The 21,288-nt window shown below is 46.2% G+C and overlaps 1 protein-coding gene and 1 non-coding gene across 2 annotated transcripts in view; both read left to right on the top strand.

Annotated features, from left to right (window-relative positions):
• The window catches only part of Lima1 (LIM domain and actin binding 1), a 90,288-nt gene that overhangs the window by 48,830 nt on the left and 20,170 nt on the right, over positions 1-21,288 (top strand). The window contains exons 4-7 of the mRNA XM_021183417.2: positions 2,362-2,826; positions 13,109-13,193; positions 14,700-14,848; positions 19,103-19,204. Of these exons, the coding sequence (XP_021039076.1) occupies positions 2,362-2,826; positions 13,109-13,193; positions 14,700-14,848; positions 19,103-19,204 (801 nt within the window). The remainder of the gene's footprint in view (positions 1-2,361; positions 2,827-13,108; positions 13,194-14,699; positions 14,849-19,102; positions 19,205-21,288) is intronic.
• LOC115029530 (U6 spliceosomal RNA) lies at positions 18,161-18,267 on the top strand. The gene has a single exon (XR_003835091.1). It is a non-coding gene; the product is annotated as a U6 spliceosomal RNA (small nuclear RNA).

Raw genomic sequence — 21,288 nt, forward strand, 5'->3', positions numbered from 1 at the left:
AGAAAGAGGAGGGAACACTTTTCAATAAAAGAGCATGCTTTCTCTCTCATAAGATGCTCTCTCAACGGGATGCCCTCCATCACACCTCTCCTTGTTTGGGACACTAGTACTTTACCCCCCCCCATCCCCTTTCTGCTCATCATAGGCAGAGCTGAGTTTTCACACTGCTCACAGGAGCCCTGACGTGTATTTACGTCTCTGTGAAAGTGTTTGTTGTGAGGTGAAGGTGATAAAGAGCTTCGTTTTGTCCTCCCGGTTGTCACATGATTAAACATATTTATTACAAAAGGAGAGCACAAAGCTATGAGTGGATCCCTCAGGAGGCAGCTCAGCAGCATGCTGGCCTTGCAGATTCAGGGCTTGGACTTCGACCCCTAGAATCCTTGTTTAAAAAACAATTAGCTGTAATCTTTTTTGTAATCTCAACTCTGGGGAGGCTGGAGACCTGGATGATTCCTGAGGTCATTGTCCAGCCAGTATCTCCTAGCCTACCTAGTGAGTTCCGGGGGAGGGAGAGATTGTCTTTAAGTACCTGAAGAATGACACGTAAGGCTGTCTTCTGGCCACCACACAGGAGCACATACACATGCGCACGCATGCGCACACACACAAACGTGCGTGCACATAAGTAAATGACTAAACATCTGGATGACCTCTAGACTGCTTTTCTATGCTCATTAACTATAGTCACTCAAAATGGGATCTTTCTGACTTATAATTTCCTTTTTTTTAATTGAAAAGCATTTTTCAGTAAAAATACAGTGATCTGTGTGCCTGAACAAGGTAGGGTGCAGTCACCAAAGCGGATGTGTCTCTACCTCTCAGGGCTCCTGTGCAGGACAGGTAGGTAGGGCAAGTGAAGGCAGAGACCTGAATGATTCATCAGGTCAGTGGCAGGAGGGAAGAGGTCTGACAATGCTGCTTGTAGCATTAGCTTTGGGGGATGCTTTTTATTTTAATTTTTGATATGGGGTGAGTCTTAAATTCCTGGGCTCAAGTAATTCCCCTGCCACAGCCTCCCAAACAAGTAACTGGGAAACTGGGATTTGTGCAGTCATACCTGGCAGGAGCCTTTTGTGTTTCTTTTGTCTCTGAACTGTATGTGCAGCCTCTAGCCATGGTTTAAATCTGAGGCTCCATCAGGTCTCCTGTAACTCTGTCCATGTCTCGAAGCTGTGCGGTGAAGTGGCTCTTAGTGTGTTCAGAGAAGAAGGAGCCAGAGACCTAATTCCCGATATAGCTGCTAATCCCCTAATTCTCTGACCTCTCCAGTCCTGGGCTGTTTATCCTTTCTTTCCCACTTGGAACCCAGAGGAGTCACAGGCAGCAGAGATGGAGAGTAAGAAGGTACTAGCAGTTTGTGGCGTTTGGTTCAATTAGGACTTTGAAAGCACAGGATGCCTAATTTTACTTCAACAAGCACGTTCCTACTATTATTCTACAACGTCACTGACGATTCACTGGTTGGTCTCCAATCCATTATATCACTTTTGACCCAAGTGAAAGTGAACTGTTCTCTTAGGTGTGTGGGTAAATGTATGTCTTCTGTGTATCAAAGTGGGTGGTGGCTCTCTTTTCTTATGAGGCCTGTGTATTTCTCAAGCAAAGGATCTGTAAAATAGTGCATTTTCCAAGATAACTACAAAGTAGATAGAGATAAATAATAGAGAGGAGGATGGAGGAAAATTAGATTGTTATGCAGAAATAAGATCTGAGGTCTGGGAGTACAGGTCAGAGGTAGAGCATTTGCCAGCCATGAAACAAGGTCCCCATTTGACCCACGAGCCTTGTAAATTCTATCAGTTATATACTAATACCACTCATGCAAAAACGGTAAATCTTTAGACTTTATAGATAGGTCCAGTCTCTGACATTGATCTCAGTAATTATAATTAGAAGTGCATAGTTACTGTATCTTTGTCTTGTTTTTTTATTGTTAGGAAAGAATTCCTAGCATTATATATTCTTGTTCTTTTGTGGCATACCTGGGTGAACTTCTATTCAAATATAGTTACAGTGTTGAAGGCACCTAGCCATCTGCCTTTTCTTCTTGGTGAGTCTTGAGAGAAAAAAGTCTCTCCTTTCCAATGTAACTATACGAGATCTAGGCTGCTCACTTTGTCCTTATAAGGCTATCCTGTTTTATCACTTCCTGCTTCAGCTCCTGACTTTTTCCCTCTTCCTCTCTCTGGGCCCTGGGTGGATGCTCGCTCCTTGTGGCAGGGCAGTAACTGTTCACAGCTGTGTGAACCGACGGTGGACCAGGCACAGCTTGGAGTTTTAACTTTCATTTTACAAAGACGCATGTTTGGCTGTTGCAGCAGGCAAGTTGTAACTGGTACTTACTTCTTGTTCCTCTAGAACACTGAAAGTCTGCCCCAGCACTTTAGAAGAGGGACCCTGTCTGTGTTAAAGAAGAAGTGGGAGAACCCAGTGGCTGGGGCAGAATTCCACACAGACTCACTGCCAAACAGCAGCAGTGAGGGTGGGCACACAGCGGACTACCCTCCTGCTGAAGTGACGGACAAGCCTGCTCCTGGAGTCAGAGCTGACCGGGAAGAGCACACCCAGCCCAAACCTAGATTTGGATCTCGTCCGGAAGCAGTTATTCAGTGCCGGTATCCTCGCTCAGAGAACAGCCACGATTTTAAAGCCCAGGCCACGGAGAGCCAAAAAATGGAAAACTGTCTGGGAGATTCCAGGCATGAAGCAGAGAAGCCAGAAACGAGCGAAAACACAGAAACTTCAGGCAAAATAGAGAAATACAACGTTCCACTGAATAGACTGAAGATGATGTTTGAGAAAGGTGAACACAATCAAACCAAGGTAAGAGCCCAGTGGGTGTAGAGCTCACTGCAGGAAAACCTGTACTGACCGAGGTTGATTTTCTACGTCTGGCCAGCTTTAGCAGTCAATGTGTGGTCAGTATGTCTTTTGATTCGAGTTGTGTTCATAAAAGCCTCAAATGAACTATTTATGGATGCTGGGATTTGAGTCCCCATCCCGTTTCATGTTAAGTCTAGCTCATTCTGGGATTCAGGTTGGTACCTAAAAGTGAAGAGCTTGGATACAGACAGGACTGTGTGCTCTCAGACACTTACCCTTTTAATTTGTCTTCCTGAGTCTTTTGTCGTCTACAGCCTTGGGGGGTCAGACTGCTGCTTGAATCGCTATCTGCTTGGAACGCAGCTGCAGGCTGAGAGTTAAGGCCAGAGTTGAGCTTTAAGACTGAGGCTTGGTTGTCTCTGCGCTAGCTGAGCCCCCTCTCTTCTCAACTTGCTCATCTGTGCCTCCCAACAAATGTTTTTTATCAGCTAAACTCCTCTCCCAGGAAAAAGCAGCGTTGAGAGCCAGGCTAGGGTAGCTTTCCGGAGTTTTGACTTGCAAATGCACGGGGTTGTATTTTCTTGCATCTGCTAATGAAATTGGATCCTTCTTGTGCATTGCACACCAAGTCCCCAGAGGGAATTACTTAACTAGAAAATGAGTTGCATATGCTCAAGCCTTACAGCACACTCCAGGGGCTGCAGGACTGGTCAGGTTTTCCAGCGTGCTCAGACTTTCCTACGTATCTGGCATTGTGTACGGAATGGTTTGTTACGAGGGCCCTCGTAATGAAACAAACAGATCTGACGGATAGCAAAGCCCTCATGTACTGGAGATTCCAGCTCCATGGGAAAGCTGTCTTTTCTTGAGCTAAATATTTGGCCCAAATCCCTGTATTACTGCAGTAATAATATGAGGCATTCCTTCTGAGATAAAGAAAATAGATAACTCATCCTGGAATCCTGGGTTATGTCAGGGCTGGGGCTGTCAGTTCCTTCCAGTAACTCCCTGCGCCTGGCCTGCCGCCTTCCTGAGCAGGAAAGGTCTTGATTGGTCACATCTTTGAACCTTAGGCAGAATTTTCAGGCTTTTTTTTTTTTTCTTCTGAGTTTGCGCTTTAGCTCTGTTTTAATGCTGGAACCAATCGGCAGGAGATGTAACCACAAAGCAGTTTTATGGCTTTCCTTAAAGTCTACTCTCAATTTTCTTAGTTCCCTGGGGCTGCCAACTCCCTCTTTCTCCTTTATGGTCTTAATAAAAAAAAAAAGTTTTTTATTTAAATGGGAAGAAGAATTTTAAATGGAAGGGGGAAAAAATGTAAGAAATCCTAAATGGAGAGGAAGGGGCTTTGTGGTGAGTCAAAGCGGCATTGTAAGTCCCCTCACAGACTCCGCCGGGTGGGACGGCTGAGGTCATGCAACACACACAATGTGGGTTCAGTGTAAAGGCCTTGTGCGTGTCAGAACCGGCCCAAGGTAGGAAATGACTGGGACAGCCGAAAACAAAAATGCTGATTATGTGTAAGACTCAGAGAGAGGGAGAGGGAGAGGGAGAGGGAGAGGGAGAGGGAGAGGGAGAGGGAGAGGGAGAGGGAGAGAGAGAGAGAGAGAGAGAGAGAGAGAGAGAGAGAGAGAGGGAGAGGGAGAGAAAGAGGGAGGGAGGAAGAGGGGGAGGGAGGGAGAGGGGGAGAGAGAGAGAGGGAGGGAGAGAAGGAGAGGGAGGGAGAGAGAAAGAGGAAGGAAGAGAGGGAGAGGGAGGAAGAGAGAGGGAGAGGAGGGAAGAGAGAGAGAGAGAGGGGGAGAGAGAGAGAGAAACTCTCTTCTCGTAAATGTCTAGTGAGAGATGGGTGTTTAGCTCTGTTTGGGGTGGGGGCCCCATCACATAAAGAACAACCCTTAGCTAAACACACTGACCCACAGCTCCTACCCATAATCTTAGCACTCGGGAGACTGAGATGAGCCAAGCTACAGTGTGATCCCTGTGTGGTTTCCCCGGACCCTGCATAAGGAAGGAAGGAAAGAAGAAAAGGGAGGAGGAGACGGGAAGAGGAAGAGAAAGGTCCTGCAGGGTCAGCGCTTACATCAGGCAACCTCATGACTAAACTCATTGGAAAATGTATGTTCTGGGGTTCACCTGGGCATTTTGGGGTCTAGGTATTCATGTGTGTGCCTTTCTTAACTTCCTAGATTAAATAGTCCTTTGTTCCTTGGTTTTATAGCTATTTCAGAGCAAGCATAATTATCTATGTAGGAAATATTAGTCACTTTTTAAAAGTTTTTTTCCAGGACTGAAACTGTAGCTCAGTGGTGGTTTTGGCTAACTTTTACAAGGGCTCTAAGCACAATCTCTACAAGTACACACTCCCAGTACACACACTCCCACATACACACACATACACACTCCCGCATACACACTCAAACACACACACTCCCAGTACACATACACACTCCCACATACACACACACACACTCCCACTCCCACATACACATTTAAACACACACACTCCCAGTACACACACACACACACACACACACACACACACACTTTCTTTTGTTTTGATGTGTGTGTGAGCTTGTGTACTTGATTGTGTATTTGAAAGAGGGTCTCATTGTGTAGCCCTAGCTGGCTCTGGAACTCACTTTGTACAATAAGCTGGCCTCTAACTCACAGACATCCTCCTGCCTCTGCCTCCCTAGTGCTAGGGTTCAAGATATGTCCCATGGTACCTGGCGGTTTAGTCCAATGTCTCAATAAAACTCTTAGGAAACTTTGTCTGTTTGGGGTTGAAGAATAACCAATGTGTTTGCAGTGAGAATGTGGTTATTGCTGGCACAGTTCCATCTTTACCACACAGACAAGGCTTTGATGAGAAGGTACGTGTTTGGGTATTTGGGAAAGTCTGAGAGGTATGGAGCACTGGTCCCCCTTCAGGAGTAAGACTGCATAAGTGCAACTCAGAACCTGTCAGTCAGTGACAACTACTGACAAATGAAATGATGAGACTTTTACCCTGCAATCCCAGGACTTGAAAATTTTAGGCTAGCCTGGGCTACACAATGAATTTGAGACCTGCCTAGAGCCCGGCCTATACAGTGAGACTCTGTCTGAAAATAAGCCTGATCGTAGACATGACGATGGTGTTTTCTTTAGCTTCCCATAACAGTGACACGTGAGAGCATATGTGTGTCACTACAGTGGAGTGAGCCCTTTGAGAGAACAGAGGCACCAGAGTAAAACCTGACCTTACCCCTAGCCAGTCTACAGCCCACATCAGAGAACCAGTGTGTATGTGCCTCCCTGAGGACGGGAATGGCCTTATTACAGACCCATTTGTTTTCTATGTAGAGGATTTTACCTCTGTGCATGTCTGTGTGCCATGCGCATGCCCAGGGAGCCCACAAGAGGGCGCCAGACTCCCTGGAACTGGAGTTATGGATGGTTGTGAACCACTGTGTGGGTGCTAGGAGCCAAATCCAGGGTTTGGTTTGGTTTGGTTTGGTTTGGTTTGGTTTGATTTGGTTTGGTTTGTGGCAGGGTCACATGTAGCCCAAGCTGGCCTTAAGCTCCTTATCTTCCTGTCTCTTCCCAAGCTCTGGGAAGATTGGTGTATATTACCACCCCTGCTTTCATTCATACTCCTATTAACCTAACTTTTAATTGGTTTAGTGTGTCACCTCTAGTTTATATAGTTTGAAAGTTTGACTGTTGTACCTGACTCCTCACTGTAGCTGAACGTGTCTTATAAAAGATACATCCATATAAATTAAAAGTTTGTGATTAATGGTTTCGTGTGATCCTTCAGTCCTTTTCGAGATAAGAAAGGATCTAGATGTAAAGCTGCCTCTTGAGGAATCCTGGTATTTTTCAGTTTCTTGCCCTGAATGGCTGTTGTTGATGTATCAGCCAAAGGTCAGGCATCTCTTCTGATCTGATTTATGCCAACTCCCTGCTTCCTGCTTCCAACCAGTGGTACCTGCCACACACACATAAACTCTCTGTTTTCCCATCCCACTGAATTTTTGTTTGTTTTTGTTTGTTTGTTTATTTTAGGGGGTTTGAGACAGGACTTCTCTATGTAGCCCTGGCTGTCCAGGAACTCTTTTTGTAGGCCAGGCTGGCCTTGAACTTACAGAGACCCTCCTGCCTCTGCCTCCTGAATGCTGGGATTACAGGCATGCACCACCACTGCCCAGGGTATATGGGTTTTTTTTGTTTTTCTTTTGGGGGGGGCGTTGGTTTTTCGAGACAGGGTTTCTCTGTATAGCCCTGGCTGTCCTGGAACTCACTCTGTAGACCAGGCTGGCCTCGAACTCAGAAATCTGCCTGCCTCTGCCTCCCGAGTGCTGGGATTACAGGCGTGCGCCACCACACCCTGCCCGTATCTGGGTTTTCAAGATGGGCTTTAATCAATGCTCACCTCCCTTAATTTGTTTTACTTTATCACTGTTTAGTCTTTGTCACATAGGGCCAAGAATGTATCCTTCCGAGCTCATGGGCTTCCCCTTTTATGGGGATGTGTTTCATTATGCTGTGTCATCACTTCCCAATAATTAGATTCTCTTCTAGCTCTGAGCATCTTGGCAGAAGTGTCTTGTCTTGAGTAATTTCTTTGGGCTGTATTCTGTGATGTATACCATATTTAGAAGAAACACTCTTCTGGGCGGTTTTTCTTACGTACTCTCAGCTACTTCAAAACCAGCGCCGCCCGAGCGCCTCATCCCGACTGCTTCACTGGTTGTTGGGTTTGTGGGATTCTTAACTACTCTTATATTTTATGTGTGTGCCACACGGGTGCCTGGTGTCCGTGGAGGTCAGAAGGCGGCATCGGAATCCCTGGAGCTAGAGAGCTGTGGCTGAGCGTGAGTCACCGTGTGGCTGCTGGCAACGGAACCTGGGTCCTCTGCAAGAGCAGGGAGGACTCAGACAGCTGTGCTGTTTCTCCTGGCCCAGATTGTAAACTACTGAATTAGCTTACTAGATACAAAGTATCACTCACTCACTCACTCCTTCCCTCCCTCCCTCCCTTCCTTCTTCCTTCTTCCTTCCCCCTCTCCTCTTCCTCCTCTCCCTCCTCCTCCTCCTTTTCTGCCTATTGTAAGACTAATACAATTTTTCTCAAACACTTGAAAATACAGAAAGTGTAGACAGGCATCTTGTATCTGGAGAAAAGCGCTTCTCTGTCTTTATCAGGGTTTCTATTGCTGTGAGAAAACACCAGGACCAAAAAAACCTGGGAGGAAAGACTTTATTCTACCTACACTTCCAGGTAACTGTCCATCACTGAGGTGAGTCAGGGCAGGCACTTGCGGGCAGGAGCTGATGCAGAGGCCATGGAGGAGTGCTGCTCACTGGCTTGCTCAACCTGCTTTCTTATAGAACCCAGGGATGGCTCCCCTCACAGTGAGCTGCCCCTGTGCCCCACCCTCACCCCCCAGTCAGTCATCACCATCCCATGTGTGTTTCTTATATAAACAAACCATTTTGTCTAGAAGAAAAGTTTTGTCACGTAATGCTTTGAGATATTAAGAGATGAACACCTCACCATTTCTATCTGTAGGTCAGCAAAATCCGATTTTCCCCCTAAACCCTGCTCTTCTTTCCTCCATCCTTGGTTTTTAGGAAATATGGGAGTCTGAAGGAAGGTCCAGGTGAGAAGGTAGAAGGAGTTGAAGGAGTGAAGGAGTACAGGACTCTTCATAATGTGCTGAGTCAGCTTCTCTGTGGGGAGGAGACAGGATCTCACATAGCCCAGGCTGTCTCAGAAGCTGCCCTCGAACTCTTGATCCTCTTGTCTCTACCTCCCAGAAGCTGGGATTATGGGCACACACCACAACACCTGGCTTGCGAATCAGCTTTGCCAGGTGTAACCTCCCATGACTCACACGTTTAAGGCAGGTGTGTCTCACTGAGTTTAAGGCTAGCCTGGTCTACAATGCAAGTCCCAGGACAGCCAGGGCTACATAGTGAGATTATTCTCTCTTGAAAAAAAAAAAAAAAAGAAAGAAAGAAAGTGAAGTATGGTGGTTACATACCTTTAATTCCGACCCATGGGAGGCAGAAGCAGGCAGATTTCTGAGTTTGAGACCAGCCTGGTCTACAGAGTGAGTTCTAGGACAGCTGGGGCTGCACAGAGAAACCCTGTCTCATCAACCTTTTTTTTTTTTTGGGGAGACCAGGTCTTTCAATGATCTCACTGGACCTGAAGTTCAACTAGTTGGCAGGCTAGCTGGCCACCAGGCTGCAGTGACCCACCTATCTGTCCATCCTTGAACTGGGATTACACACATACACTGGTTTTAACAAATGGTGACTTGTGCCTGTCACCCCCTGGCAATCTCAAGACTTAGGCAGGAGGATTACCATAAGTTCAGGCCAGCTTGAGCTACAGAGAGAGAGAAAAGAATTTTCCTGAAAATAACAGTAGATGAGACAGGAAATCTCACCTTGTTAATCATCTAGAGCTTAGTCTCCTTCCCTCCTTCTTTCTTGCCTTCCTGGCTGTCCTGGAACTCACTTTGTAGACCAGGCTGGCCTCGAACTCAGAAATCCCCCTGCCTCTGCCTCCAGAGTGCTGGGATTAAAGGAGTGCGCCACCACGCCCAGCTGCCTTCTCTTAATTCTAGGAAAAAAAATATTCTACTTTCCTGGCTAAGAGGCCCAAGTGCTTACTGTCTATGTGTTAGTGCATTTGATTGTTGGTTTCACAGAAAATATTTAGGAGGAGTTCACCTGTGGCATGTCACCGTCAGCTGACAGGGAAGGAGGACTTGTAGGGTAGGTTGAGCCAGATCCTAGGAAATTCCACAACGCCTTAACGTATCTCATCTTTCTCTCCTTGGCAAAGAGTAACTAACTCCTCGAGTGTCCATGTGTCCAAGTGAGAAAAGTGGAATGATAAAAAAAAAATCTGTTGCAGGTGTGTGTGTGTGTACACCTGTGTGTACTCCTGATGGCTAGACACACACTCCTTTTTGTTTTGTTCCATCTGGGGAAAACCCTCTTACATCCTTGAGAAATACTGTCTCTTCCTGCGCTTCACATCACTTGTAAACTGTGACCAAACCCACATGCGACCTGACATGGGAGCAGTCCGACGTGTGTCTGGGGTCTTGCATTGTCAGCACCTCTGCTCTGAGGCTGAAACATCGAAAGTGAAAACCAGAGCCTCGGGCTGGAGAGATGGCTCAGAGGTTAAGAGCACTGATTGCTCTTCCGAAGGTCCTGAGTTCAATTCCCGGCAACCACATGATGGCTCACAACCATCCGTAATGAGATCTGGCGCCCTCTTCTGGAGTGTCTGAAGACAGCTACAGTGTACTTACATATAATATATAAATAAATTTTAAAAAAAGAAAGAAAAACAGAGCCTCGCCTGGGCCCAAGGCAGCAGCTGGCTGCTCAGAGCCACTTTCTTCCTCAGAACCAATCGGCACTGCCAGCACAGCCGCTGCCCTGTTTCCTGGAAGGGCAGCCATTTGCTTATTCTCCCCACCCTGAGCTGGCCTCGAAGTTCTGCCTTGGCTTCCCAAAGATTCAGATTCTAATCCTACTCCACCAAACCCAACCAAAAAGTATTCCTAAGGCTCCGGTGTGACCGCTGTTCTGTTGTTAGCTTTTGGTATTTTCTGGGGCTTGTTTGGTTTGGATTTTGGTTTTGTTGTGAGACAAGGCCTTGCTACCTGAGTCTGGCCCTCAGTTAGGTCCTCCAGCCTAAGAAGATGGTCTCTAATGTCATTCTCCACGAGCTGTATACCTTGTTTCTTTCTTGCTTGTTTAGTTTGTGGTTTTCATAAAATTCACTGGGGGAGGGGCCCTTACCATACCCCTGTGTGGAAGTCAGGAAAGCTGGCAAGAGCCAGGCCTCCCCTCTACCGGTTGATCTTGGGGATTGAACTCATCTTTAGGCCTGATGGCACTCGCCTTAGCTACTGAGCCATCTCACGGGCTGGTGTGGCTGCCTAGTGACCCTCAGGGAACCACCTGTCTCTACTTCCCTGAACTGGGATTATAAGTATATACCCCGTATGTATGACCAAAAGAAAGGAATTCTGGAGAACACAGTCTTGTTTTCATCTTTGTAAGGCAAGTACTTGATTAGCAGAGCGGAGCTGTCTCCCTAATACTGCTTTGCAGTACACAGGGTCTCACTAAGCCAGGCAGCCCCCAGACTTGCTCTGAAGCTGAGGATGACCTTTGAACTCGAAGTTCCTACCATTGATGTGCTGAAATTATAGGCCTGAGCTACCACACCCATACTTTTAGGTCTCCCTGTGTCACCCTGGCTGTCCTGGAACTGGCTGTGTAAACCAGGAAGGCCCCTCCAGCCTTCTCCTCTAGAGGGCAAGGTTACAGCTCTGACACACCCCACTTTTAACCCAAGCGGTGAAGTTAAAAGCCAGGAAAGGTGGAAAGCGTTTTTTTTTTTTCACGTGAAAGAAAAGATGGTGCTTCTACACCCATGGGGTCTGTTCCCTTCTTTCCACACAAGGCAGGGGTGTAAGACTAGGACCAGCGCTGAGCTTTGCAGGTTGCAACCCGTACCTGAGGTCAAATCCCTGAATCCGGAAGAAGCAGGAGAAGCAGATCCTGAGAGTTGACCTCTAACCTCCACATGTGGGACATGTGTGCATGCGTGCTCACACAATAAAATAGGGTTTTGTTACTGTTTTTGTTTTTTCTTTTAAAGAAGAATCTATAACCCAGATTCACAAGTTCAGGCCCAGCCTTGTCTATTTTTTTTCCCCTGTCCCTTCTCCCTCTTGCTCTGGGCCCTGCTCTGTTCATACAGAGGGATAAAAAATATCTGAGGAAAGTGAAGCTTTTTGTAAAATGGGTGCACTCCAGCTAACAGCACGCTAGGCCAAAATGGCACCTACCCTTTCTTCCTAAGGGTGGTGACTGCAGCTCCTTCCATTGGTAGGAGCTCAACTTCACAGTCCGCAAGGATTGGCTATAAACACCCTTGCCCGCTAACTATGTTGGATAGAAGAAGAAGAGGAAGAGGAAGAGGAAGAGGAAGAGGAAGAGGAAGAAGAAGAAGAAGAAGAAGAAGAAGAAGAAGAAGAAGAAGAAGAAGAAGAAGAAGAAGAAGAAGAAGAAGGTTTCTCACATAATGAATTCAGAAGGTCCAGCTGCAGAACAAGCCCCACGGATCTCCTATAACCTCCTATATTTGTAGAGTCTGCCCTTGAATTCCTGATCCCCTGGCCTCTGACGGGATTAATTACAGGTGTGTGCCACCACGCTCTGGCTAATTTGTAACTATATCCAAAATATGAGACATAAAGTGTTGAGATTTCAGGAATTACAAAACACTTGATTCAAAAATCTGTGCCCAGGGTCTGCAGCATAGCTCAGCATACTGCACTTGCCTGGTGTGTGCAAGGGCCTAGGTTCAATCTCCAGCACAGAAGAGACAAATCATGCTACAGCCTACAAGTCCTGTGAGTGTGTGAGGGTGGAGGCCTGGGCTCCCTCCATGGGCTTGCCAGCCAGTGGAAGGACAGCTACAAGGGTCTACCAGGCATCGCAATAAAACATGGCTGGGTACTTGAGACTACAGGAAGGGTGGCTAAATGTATGTATAAGCGAGTGGTACCTCGTCCCAAAAGATAGCATTTGCTAGACAGAAGGACAAACGTGATGGGGGTGAAGGGAGCCTCATTTACTACACCATGGTCCTCAGAGCAGTTTGGGTTCCCTGAAGGATAAAAAATGCGGCAGAGAATATCCAGAGAGGAGGCTGGGTCGGCGCTGACCAGCCCGAGAAAGTTGTCTGGCATGTGCTGAAAGGCTTGCAATGGCGTTCAAGGGCTGATTGGAAATTCTGAAAGAATTTTGAACAGGGGAGATGTAGATTTTAGAATAATTACTTTTTATTAGTTGGGATAATGGCAACCTCTCAAAGACTGGATTAGGAGGTGGAAAAAGAGCCAATTAAGAAGATAATGAGATCGTTAAAAGAGCCTTGATGAAGGCAGCAGCAGCAGGGAGCAGCGAGGGGGAGAGGGAGAACAGCGGGTGCCGCCTGTGCCTCAGCGGTTCTTAAGGGACGCATCATTGTCCTCTGAGATACGAGGGCTCTCCTCTGGCAGCTGTGCCAGCCCTGTAAGCTGGCCCGGCAGCGGGCCACAGCAAAGGGCTTTGTCTATTTACAGCTACTTGTTTTTCTGTGAACACCTGTGAGTGTGTGCTACTTGGCATTTTAAAAATTCTAATAAACTGCGTTTCTTTAATGAAAGAGCTGTGAGCCTTACATCTGTATTTCCTATCTTCTGGACAGAGTCTCTGGACCCAAAACCGAAATGCGGGTGGAAGGAGGCTCTCTGAAAACAGCTGTTCCCTGGACGACTTGGAAATAGGTGCGGGTAAGTAAGCGGTAGTGGAACTCAGTCACTGCAAAACCTTTTGTGCTCAAACCCGGTGCTTCTAAAGGAAGATAGACGGACACACGTTAGAGAGACGTGTATTAGCATGTTAGCTGCGAGAAGTCTCCACTGTTCTGCTCTCTATTAGCTGTATGGAATTTTATTTTTTTGTCTTTTGTTTGAGACAAGAGCTTTAGCCCAGACTGGCCTAGACCCTCCTATGCAGCCAGTGTTGACCTTGAACTGCTGATTCTCCAGTTCTGGGATTAGAGACAGGGGCCCACCGTGCCAGAATGCTCTCTTTGCATTTTTTTTTTTTAAGATTTATTTATTTATTATATGTAAGTTCACTGTAGCTGTCTTCAGACACTCCAGAAGAGGGCGCCAGATCTCGTTACGGATGGTTGTGAGCCACCATGTGGTTGCTGGGAGTTGAACTCTAGACCTTCGGAAGAGCAGTCGGGTGCTCTTACCCACTGAGCCATCTCACCAGCCCTTTCTTTGCATTTTTAATCCGTCCTTGGGCTGACAGGTGAAGGGCTATAGATGCTTTGTTGGCACAGTTATCTTGAACTGGAAGATGTCAGTAGATGGATTGAGTCCCTGACCAAGATTGCTTATCCTGAGCTGGGGATGTAGCTTAGAGGGGATGTAGCTTAGCTCAGGTGCTCAGTGTACACAAAACCCTGAGTTTGAGTCTCAGCACCACAGAAAAATAAGGAAATAAAAAATTTTTTAGGGCTGGTGAGATGGCTCAGTGGGTAAGAGCACCCGACTGCTCTTCCAGAGGACCAAAGTTCAAATCCCAGCAACCACATGGTGGCTCACAACCATCTGTAATGAGATCTGACGCCCTCTTCTGGTGTGTCTGAAGACAGCTACAGTGTACTTACATATAATAAATAAATAAATAAACAAATAAATAAATAAAAAGGAAAAAAATTTTTAAATTGTGTATGTGTAGTGTACAAAAGTACATCTGTGGTAAAGGCACTCCTTCAATATTAGGAAAGTGAGTGAATTAAAGTTACCTTATGAAAGATAATTATGGGGGCTGGAGAGATGGCTCAGTGGTTAAGAGCACCAACTGCTCTTCCAAAGGTCCTGAGTTCAAATCCCAGCAACCACATGGTGGCTCACAACCATCTGTAAGATCCGATGCCCTCTTCTGGTGTGTCTGAAGACAGCAATAGCACACTTGTATACATTAAATAAATAAATAAATAAATCTTTAAAAAGAAAGATAATTATATTTCTGATTTTCTTTTTGTGTGTGCTTTTGGTTGTTGGTTTTGTTTCTTGTTTTGTTTTTTAAACAGGGTCTCACTCTGTAGCCTAGGTTGGCCTTGAACATGTGACACTCCTGCCTCAGTCTCCCCAGTGCTGAGATTACAGATGAGAGCTACTACATCTTCTACTTCTAATGGAAAAAGCTAGGCGTTAGATCGTAGTCACTCGGGAATCCCTTTTATCCTCTAACAAAGGGTATTATTTCCACACTTCCAGGTCATTTGTCTTCCTCTGCGTTCAACTCGGAGAAAAACGAGAGTAAGAGGAATCTGGAGCTGCCACGCCTCTCAGAAACCTCCATAAAGGACCGCATGGCCAAGTACCAGGCTGCCGTGTCCAAGCAGAGCAGCCCAGCCAGCTACACAGTACGTGTCCTGCACCCATGCACTGTCCTTATTCATCCCCACAGCCAGCTCACAGAAGGAGCAGCTAGGAAATGCCTGGGGGGGGGGCTGACCTCTGACATCCTTCTCATAAGCCCCGCCCCTCTACCGTAGCCATTTTCTGGTCTGGATTCTGCTCTGCCAGCTCATGCACATTCGGACCTGGCTCATTTTCTGTGATGTCACCCACTGTGATATCAAGATGAGCCTCTCCTGGCTCATCTGCTGGGCTTTTTTCGTTGTTGCCTGCCGAGGAAGGAACGCTATTTCATTAGCTTTTTGGTTTTTTTGTTTGTTTGTTTGTTTTTTTTTTCAAGACAGGGTTTCTCTGTGTAGCCCTGGCTGCCCTGGAACTCACTCTGTAGACCAGGCTAGCCTTGAACTCAGAAATCCGCCTGCCTCTGCCTTCCAAGTGCTGGGATTAAAGGTGTATGCCACCACTGCCCAGCTCATTAGCTTTAATAGGAGCATCTATTATGAGCCTCCCTTTTGGTTTTGTGGTGGGTGCTCAGGCCTTTGCATATGCTAGGCCAGCATGCTGCATTGGGTTATATCTTCATCTTACTTCCCTTTTCAGGAGCATCATAGGAAATATGAAAACCAGTAAGTGCATTGAGTATTGATGTGGAGTATTTTTAAGTTTTTCACTGAAATATTGTTCATGTAATATAAAATCACCATTTTATTGGAAGCACGGGCTGGCTAAGGATGCATCTCAGAGGTAGAGCCTTTGCCTAGCTTGCTTGAGGCCCTGGGTCTGATCCCTAGCTCCACAGGGGGAAAAAAAAAATTCAAGTCCACACTTTGGAGATTTAAAGTGTATTCATAGGGCTGTACAACTATCACTGCTATCTTAAGTCCAGAACCTTTCTGACATCCCCCAAAGCAATTCCTTATCCGTCAGTCACCCATTAATCTGCTTCCTGGCCTTCCTGGACCTGCACAGCCTAAGCATTTCAGGTGAAGATTCTGTGCAAGCCTGGACTGTGGCTCTGTGGTGCGGCATTGGCCTAGCATGCCTGAGGCTCAGGATTTAATTCCCAACATAAGGGAGCTCTATGTGGTCTACTCAGTCTTTAATCCTTATGATGTCATGCTTTCCTGCCGAGGAAGAACGGTGTATTAGCAAGAGGGAACTGGGAATGACTGGAAGACGGCACCCTTGATGAATGGAAAGATCAGTATTCCATGACTCCCAACCCCGTAATGCCAAGAATCAAAGCACATACATGTAAACGCTCTTCCACTTGGTCACACCCCGGCCCCCAAACCCGTCATTCTTGTCTGCTGTCTTGGAACTCACTCTTGTAGACCAGGCTGACCTGGAACTCGGAGATCCGCCTGCCTCTGCCTCCAGAGGGGTGGGATTAAAGGTTAAGACATGATTTTACTCTGTAACCCAGTCAGTCTAGTCTAGCCTTAAATGCACAGATCTCTCCTTGCCTCAGCCTCCCTCCCTCCCTCCTTCCCAGGTACTGAAATGACTGAAGCACATCCTCGCCCGTCTTTTTTTTTTTTTTTTTTAAGATTTATTTATTCTATATATGTGAATACATTGTGGTTCTCCTAGGACACACCAGAAGAGGGCATCGGATCCTATTACAAATGGTTGTGAGCCACCAAGTGGTTGCTGGGAGTTAAACTCAACTTCTAGCCCAATTTCTTATTTATTTATTTATTTATTTATTTATTTATTTATTTATTATATAAGTACATTGTAGCTGTCTTCAGATGCACCAGAAGAGGGCGTCAGATCTCACTACAGATGGTTGCTGGGATTTGAACTCAGAAGAGCAGTCAGTGCTCTTAACCGCTGAGCCGTCTCTCCAGCCCCCCTGTCTCCAACTTCTCATTTTTAAAGGATACATATGTTTAATTCCTTCTGTGATTTCAGAACACAATATGTATTAATGGCCAAAGGTCTTAACAAAGCCAAAAGAATAATACTGAGTTTTATTTGTTCCTGGACAGATTCAAGTTCATAATGCATATTCCAGAAATTAGAACTTTTCTCCCCACAGTAGTACCGAAGGACTAAGTCTCCGAGAATTTTTCTTTCTTTTTCTTTCCTTATTGATTGAAATCACAGCTTTACACCTCCTAGACCCTCCTCCCTTACTCCGGTTCCTCTCAGTAGCTTTAGCAAGAGACAGTATGTGTGCACGGGAACAGAGAAACCCCATGGTTTCCTGAGTATGAGAAGTGAGTGGAGTTAGGCTTCCCTTAGAACATAGATCCGGAGATGAAGAGAGATGCGGAGCTTTGCTTCCAGCCTCTTACTGGAGGTGTCTGTCTGTGCCTTCCTACTGCAAACAAAAATTCCAGGTGACTCCTCGGGTGGGAGAACCTGTCCAGTGACCTTGGTTTTTTGTTTGTTTGGTTTGGTTTGTTTTTGGGGTTTTTTTTTTTGGCGTTTTGTACACTGGCAGGAGCAGCAGGCATGACGGTAGCAAAGCATCCTCCCGATGACCTGGCTGGGGTTTCGTTCTTCATTTCGAAATGGTCTGCTTTATCCCAGGCTGACCTCAAACTGCCTATGTAGCCAAGCCTGGTGTTTGAACTCCTGATCCTCTTGCCTCCAGCTCCCAAGAGCTGGAATTACAGGCTTGTGAGACCACACCTGGTTTTATGGGTGCTGGAGATGGAACCCAGGGCTTTATATATGCCAGGCAAGCTCTCTACCAGCTAAGCTATACATCCTTAGCTCCCCCTTAAAAAACGGAACAAAACCTCAAGGGTGTAAGCAGCATAGGATGGATGATCATTTGAAGTCATTTCCCGGGCAGCCAGGCTGCAGAGATCTTATCTCTAAATAAGAACTCCTGGGAGAGTTGAGAAGTCTTTGGAAATTCTTGTGAAAAGTACGTTTTATCTCATCCTCAAAGAATGTCTCTAATTCCTCACAGGACACAACTGTCCTCAGCAGCAGCTTAGAGGGAGCTCAGAGTCAGGCAGGCAGGCAGGCAGGCAGACAGACAGACAGACAGTAAGTTAGTGCAGTTCGGGCAGCCTGCAGTCTTCCTAATAGGCACCCTTCCAGAGCAGAGACTGCCCCACTCTTGAGAAGCTGACTGTAGCAAGCTCGCCCCGCCCACTTTGGTTACCCCGCGGCTTTACCTGGCTTCCTTCCTCCTGCGCCTAAAGACTCAGAGAGAGGGCCTGGAAATGTAGCCCAGTCAATGTAGCCTAGTGCACAGTCTTAATTTTAACCACCAGGGCCACATCAAACAAACTGAATGCAGTGACGCTCCAGCACTTGAGAGGTGTAGACAGGGGGATCAAAAATTCAGGGTTGCGCTAGCTTCGGCAGCACATATACTAAAATTGGAATGATACAGAGAAGATTAGCCTGGCCCCTGCGCAAGGATGACACTCAAATTCACAGGGTTATCCTCGGCTATATAGTAAGTCTGAGGCCAGCACGGACTACGTGAGAGCCTGTCAGAAAGAGAGAAAAGGGACGTGGGGGCACAGTAGAGGTAGAGCAAGTCCATCTTCATCTCCCCCTTGGTTGATTTTATTTTGAATTAGTAGGTTAGTTCACATCCTACTCCGAGTTCTCACTGCAGCACAAATACATGGGGTTTGGTTTATTTTTTTAATGTGAGGTTCTGTTATGAAATACTGGTCAAAGTGTGTTTTTATGAATCTTAGGAGAAAAACTTGCTTCCGAAAGCTCCATAGAAAAAGAGTGTTTATGGTATCACTTGGTGTAATTGCGGTTTTTTTTTTTTTTTTATATGCATCCATCATCCCTGTCTTTCTTTCCAGGCCGGGCATTTGTATCTATGGTCAGTATATTTTCCTAATTATTGGCACTTGGCATCCTCTCTCTCTCTGCTCCAGAATGGTCTTTTCTGGATAACACTCACAGGCTTTCGCACTTTCACAAGCTGTGCTGCTAGAAGAGAGAATCACGAGAATGCGGTGTGCTGGGGGCGGCCGGGGGTGGGGGTCCATCCACGTGGGTGTGTCTGTCTTCTGATGAGCATCCAGTTTGAGACAGGCACAGAGATATTTAACTCGGAGGTATGCGTCCGCACAGCTGCTTTGGTCGTTTCACTGGTCAGCGGGTTTGCTTGTGACGGGGTGGGGGTGGGGGGTGTGTTGATTTGACCTGAGTTCTAGGAAGAAGAATACGTTCTTTTAACGTTGCCACGTCTGTCTGAAGGATGGCTGTGCAGAGACTGGGATGGTAGGCGTTTTGAGTTGACGGGTTATTTTTTTGTTTTGTAGAATGAGCTGAAAACCAGTGAAAGCAAAACTCATAAATGGGAGCAGAAGGAGAATGTGCCCCCAGGTCCCGAGGCCTGCAGCGTCCATCAGGAAGGAAGCAAGGTAGGTCGGCACGCCGGTGTCCAGTCGCCAGGGAGGCATGTGTTCTAAATTAGGTGGTTAAAATTAGAAAGTCTGACTCGAGGCTGCAGCGTCTAGGAATTTGGTGGCAGCTGCCAGGGCAGATTGTCATTTTTGCAGGTCACATAATTTCAGTTAGGAAGCTTCGCAGTTTATAGCTGACCAAGTAATGAGTCTTCACTGGAAAATTGTTTTGCTCAGCAAATGCCCAGAAAGCGAAAAACTAAAGCCGTTTATAAAACCAGAGATGTAATTTTTATTTTTAAAAACTTGTTTGAGATTGACTTTATTGAACGTGTATAATGTTTTGCCTGGTTGTGTGTATGTGTACCGTGTGAGTGGCTGGTGCCCTCAGAGTCAGAGAAGGAGTCTCGGAGTTACAGATGTGGGTCCTCTGCAAGAACAGCAAAGGCTTTAAACCTTCAATCCATCTCTCCAGCCCTGAGATATTATCTTTAAAGCACTCAGGTATACTTCTTAAATATATACTTAAAGCCGGGCATGGTGGCACACGCCTTTAATCCCAGCACTCAGGAGGCAGAGGCAGGCGGATTTCTGAGTTCGAGGCCAGCCTGGTCTACAGAGTGAGTTCCAGGACAGCCAGGGCTACACAGAGAAACCCTGTCTCAAAACAAACAAACAAACAAACAAAAAAAAATATATATTATATATATATATATATTTAAAGGGTTGGGTTTTGGGGGGAGTTTTTTTGTCCTTTTTTCTTTTTTAAAGAATTATTTATTTATTTTTAAGTACATTGTAGCTGACTTCAGACACTCCAGAAGAGGGCATCTGATCACTTTACAAGATGGTTATAAGCCACCACAAGATGGTTGTGAGCTACCATGGGGTTGCTGGGAATTGAACTCAAGACCTCTGGAAGAACAGCCAGTGTTCTAACCACTGGGCCATCTCTCCAGCCTGCTTGTTTTGTTTTAAATTTGTTTTCAGGTCTCTGTTGCTCAGGCTCATCTTGAACTTGTACATTCCAGCAATCCTCCTGCCTCGGCTTTTTAAATCACTGAGACTACAAGCTTTTGACATTACTCCTTTAAAAAAAAAAAAAAAAAAGATTTATTTATTTATTGAGTGCTCTATCTGCATATACACCTGCATGCCAGAAGGGGGCATCAGATTCCATTATAGATGGTTGTAAGACCCCATGTAGTTACTGGGGATTGAACTCAGGACCTCTGGAAGATCAGACAGTAGTACTCTTAACCATTGAGCTATCTCTCCAGCCCTTGACAACACTCTTATTTGTTTGGTCTTGGCTTTGCTACAGTAATGATTAACCCAAGGCACACTAGGCAAGTGTTCTACCACTGAGTCACATCTCCAGGGCTCACTCGAGGCAGTTTAGAATCCTAGGCGATTTTTTTTTTTTTTTTTTTTTGGTTTTTCGAGACAGGGTTTCTCTGTATAGCCCTGGCTGTACTGGAACTCACTTTGTAGACCAGGCTGGCCTCGAACTCAGAAATCCCCCTGCCTCTGCCTCCCGAGTGCTGGCTCCTAGGCGGTTTGTTAAGCATAGGAACTGCAAAGCTTAGAAACTAAAGGCCAGGCCACGAGTCAGCTTCCCAGAGAAGGTCCGTGCAGGCAAAGCTGAGGACCTGAGTCCAATCCCCAGCACTGGCACCATGGAAGGAGAGATTCAACTCCTGCAAGAGAGATCTGACCTCCCAGTGTGTGCTGTGGTATGTCCTCACCCCACACATATAATAATTGATTAACATAATGGGGGCTAAACTAAGGGCTAAGCCAGGTACAGTAGCAAATACCCAGTAACCCTAGAAGCATTGAAGGAAGCAAAGGCCAGAGGCCATAGTGAGTCTGTTTAAAACAGAAAAATGCACACAAACATTTATTCTTATTCAGATTCTCCCTCCCTCCCTCCCCTCTTTTCTCTCTCTCTCTCTCTCTCTCTCTTTCCCTTCCTCCCTCCCCTCCCCCCCTTCCTCCCCAAGCCATGTGGCCTTCATGTGCAGGAACACTATCAGGCTAGCCCTCCAGCATGTTAACTATCAAGAATCATTATGGTAGGGCCATGGAGTTTAGAGCTA

Source organism: Mus caroli, unplaced genomic scaffold (genome assembly GCF_978045245.1).
Source record: "Mus caroli unplaced genomic scaffold, Mus_caroli_1 scaffold_16, whole genome shotgun sequence".
NCBI lineage: Eukaryota > Metazoa > Chordata > Mammalia > Rodentia > Muridae > Mus > Mus caroli.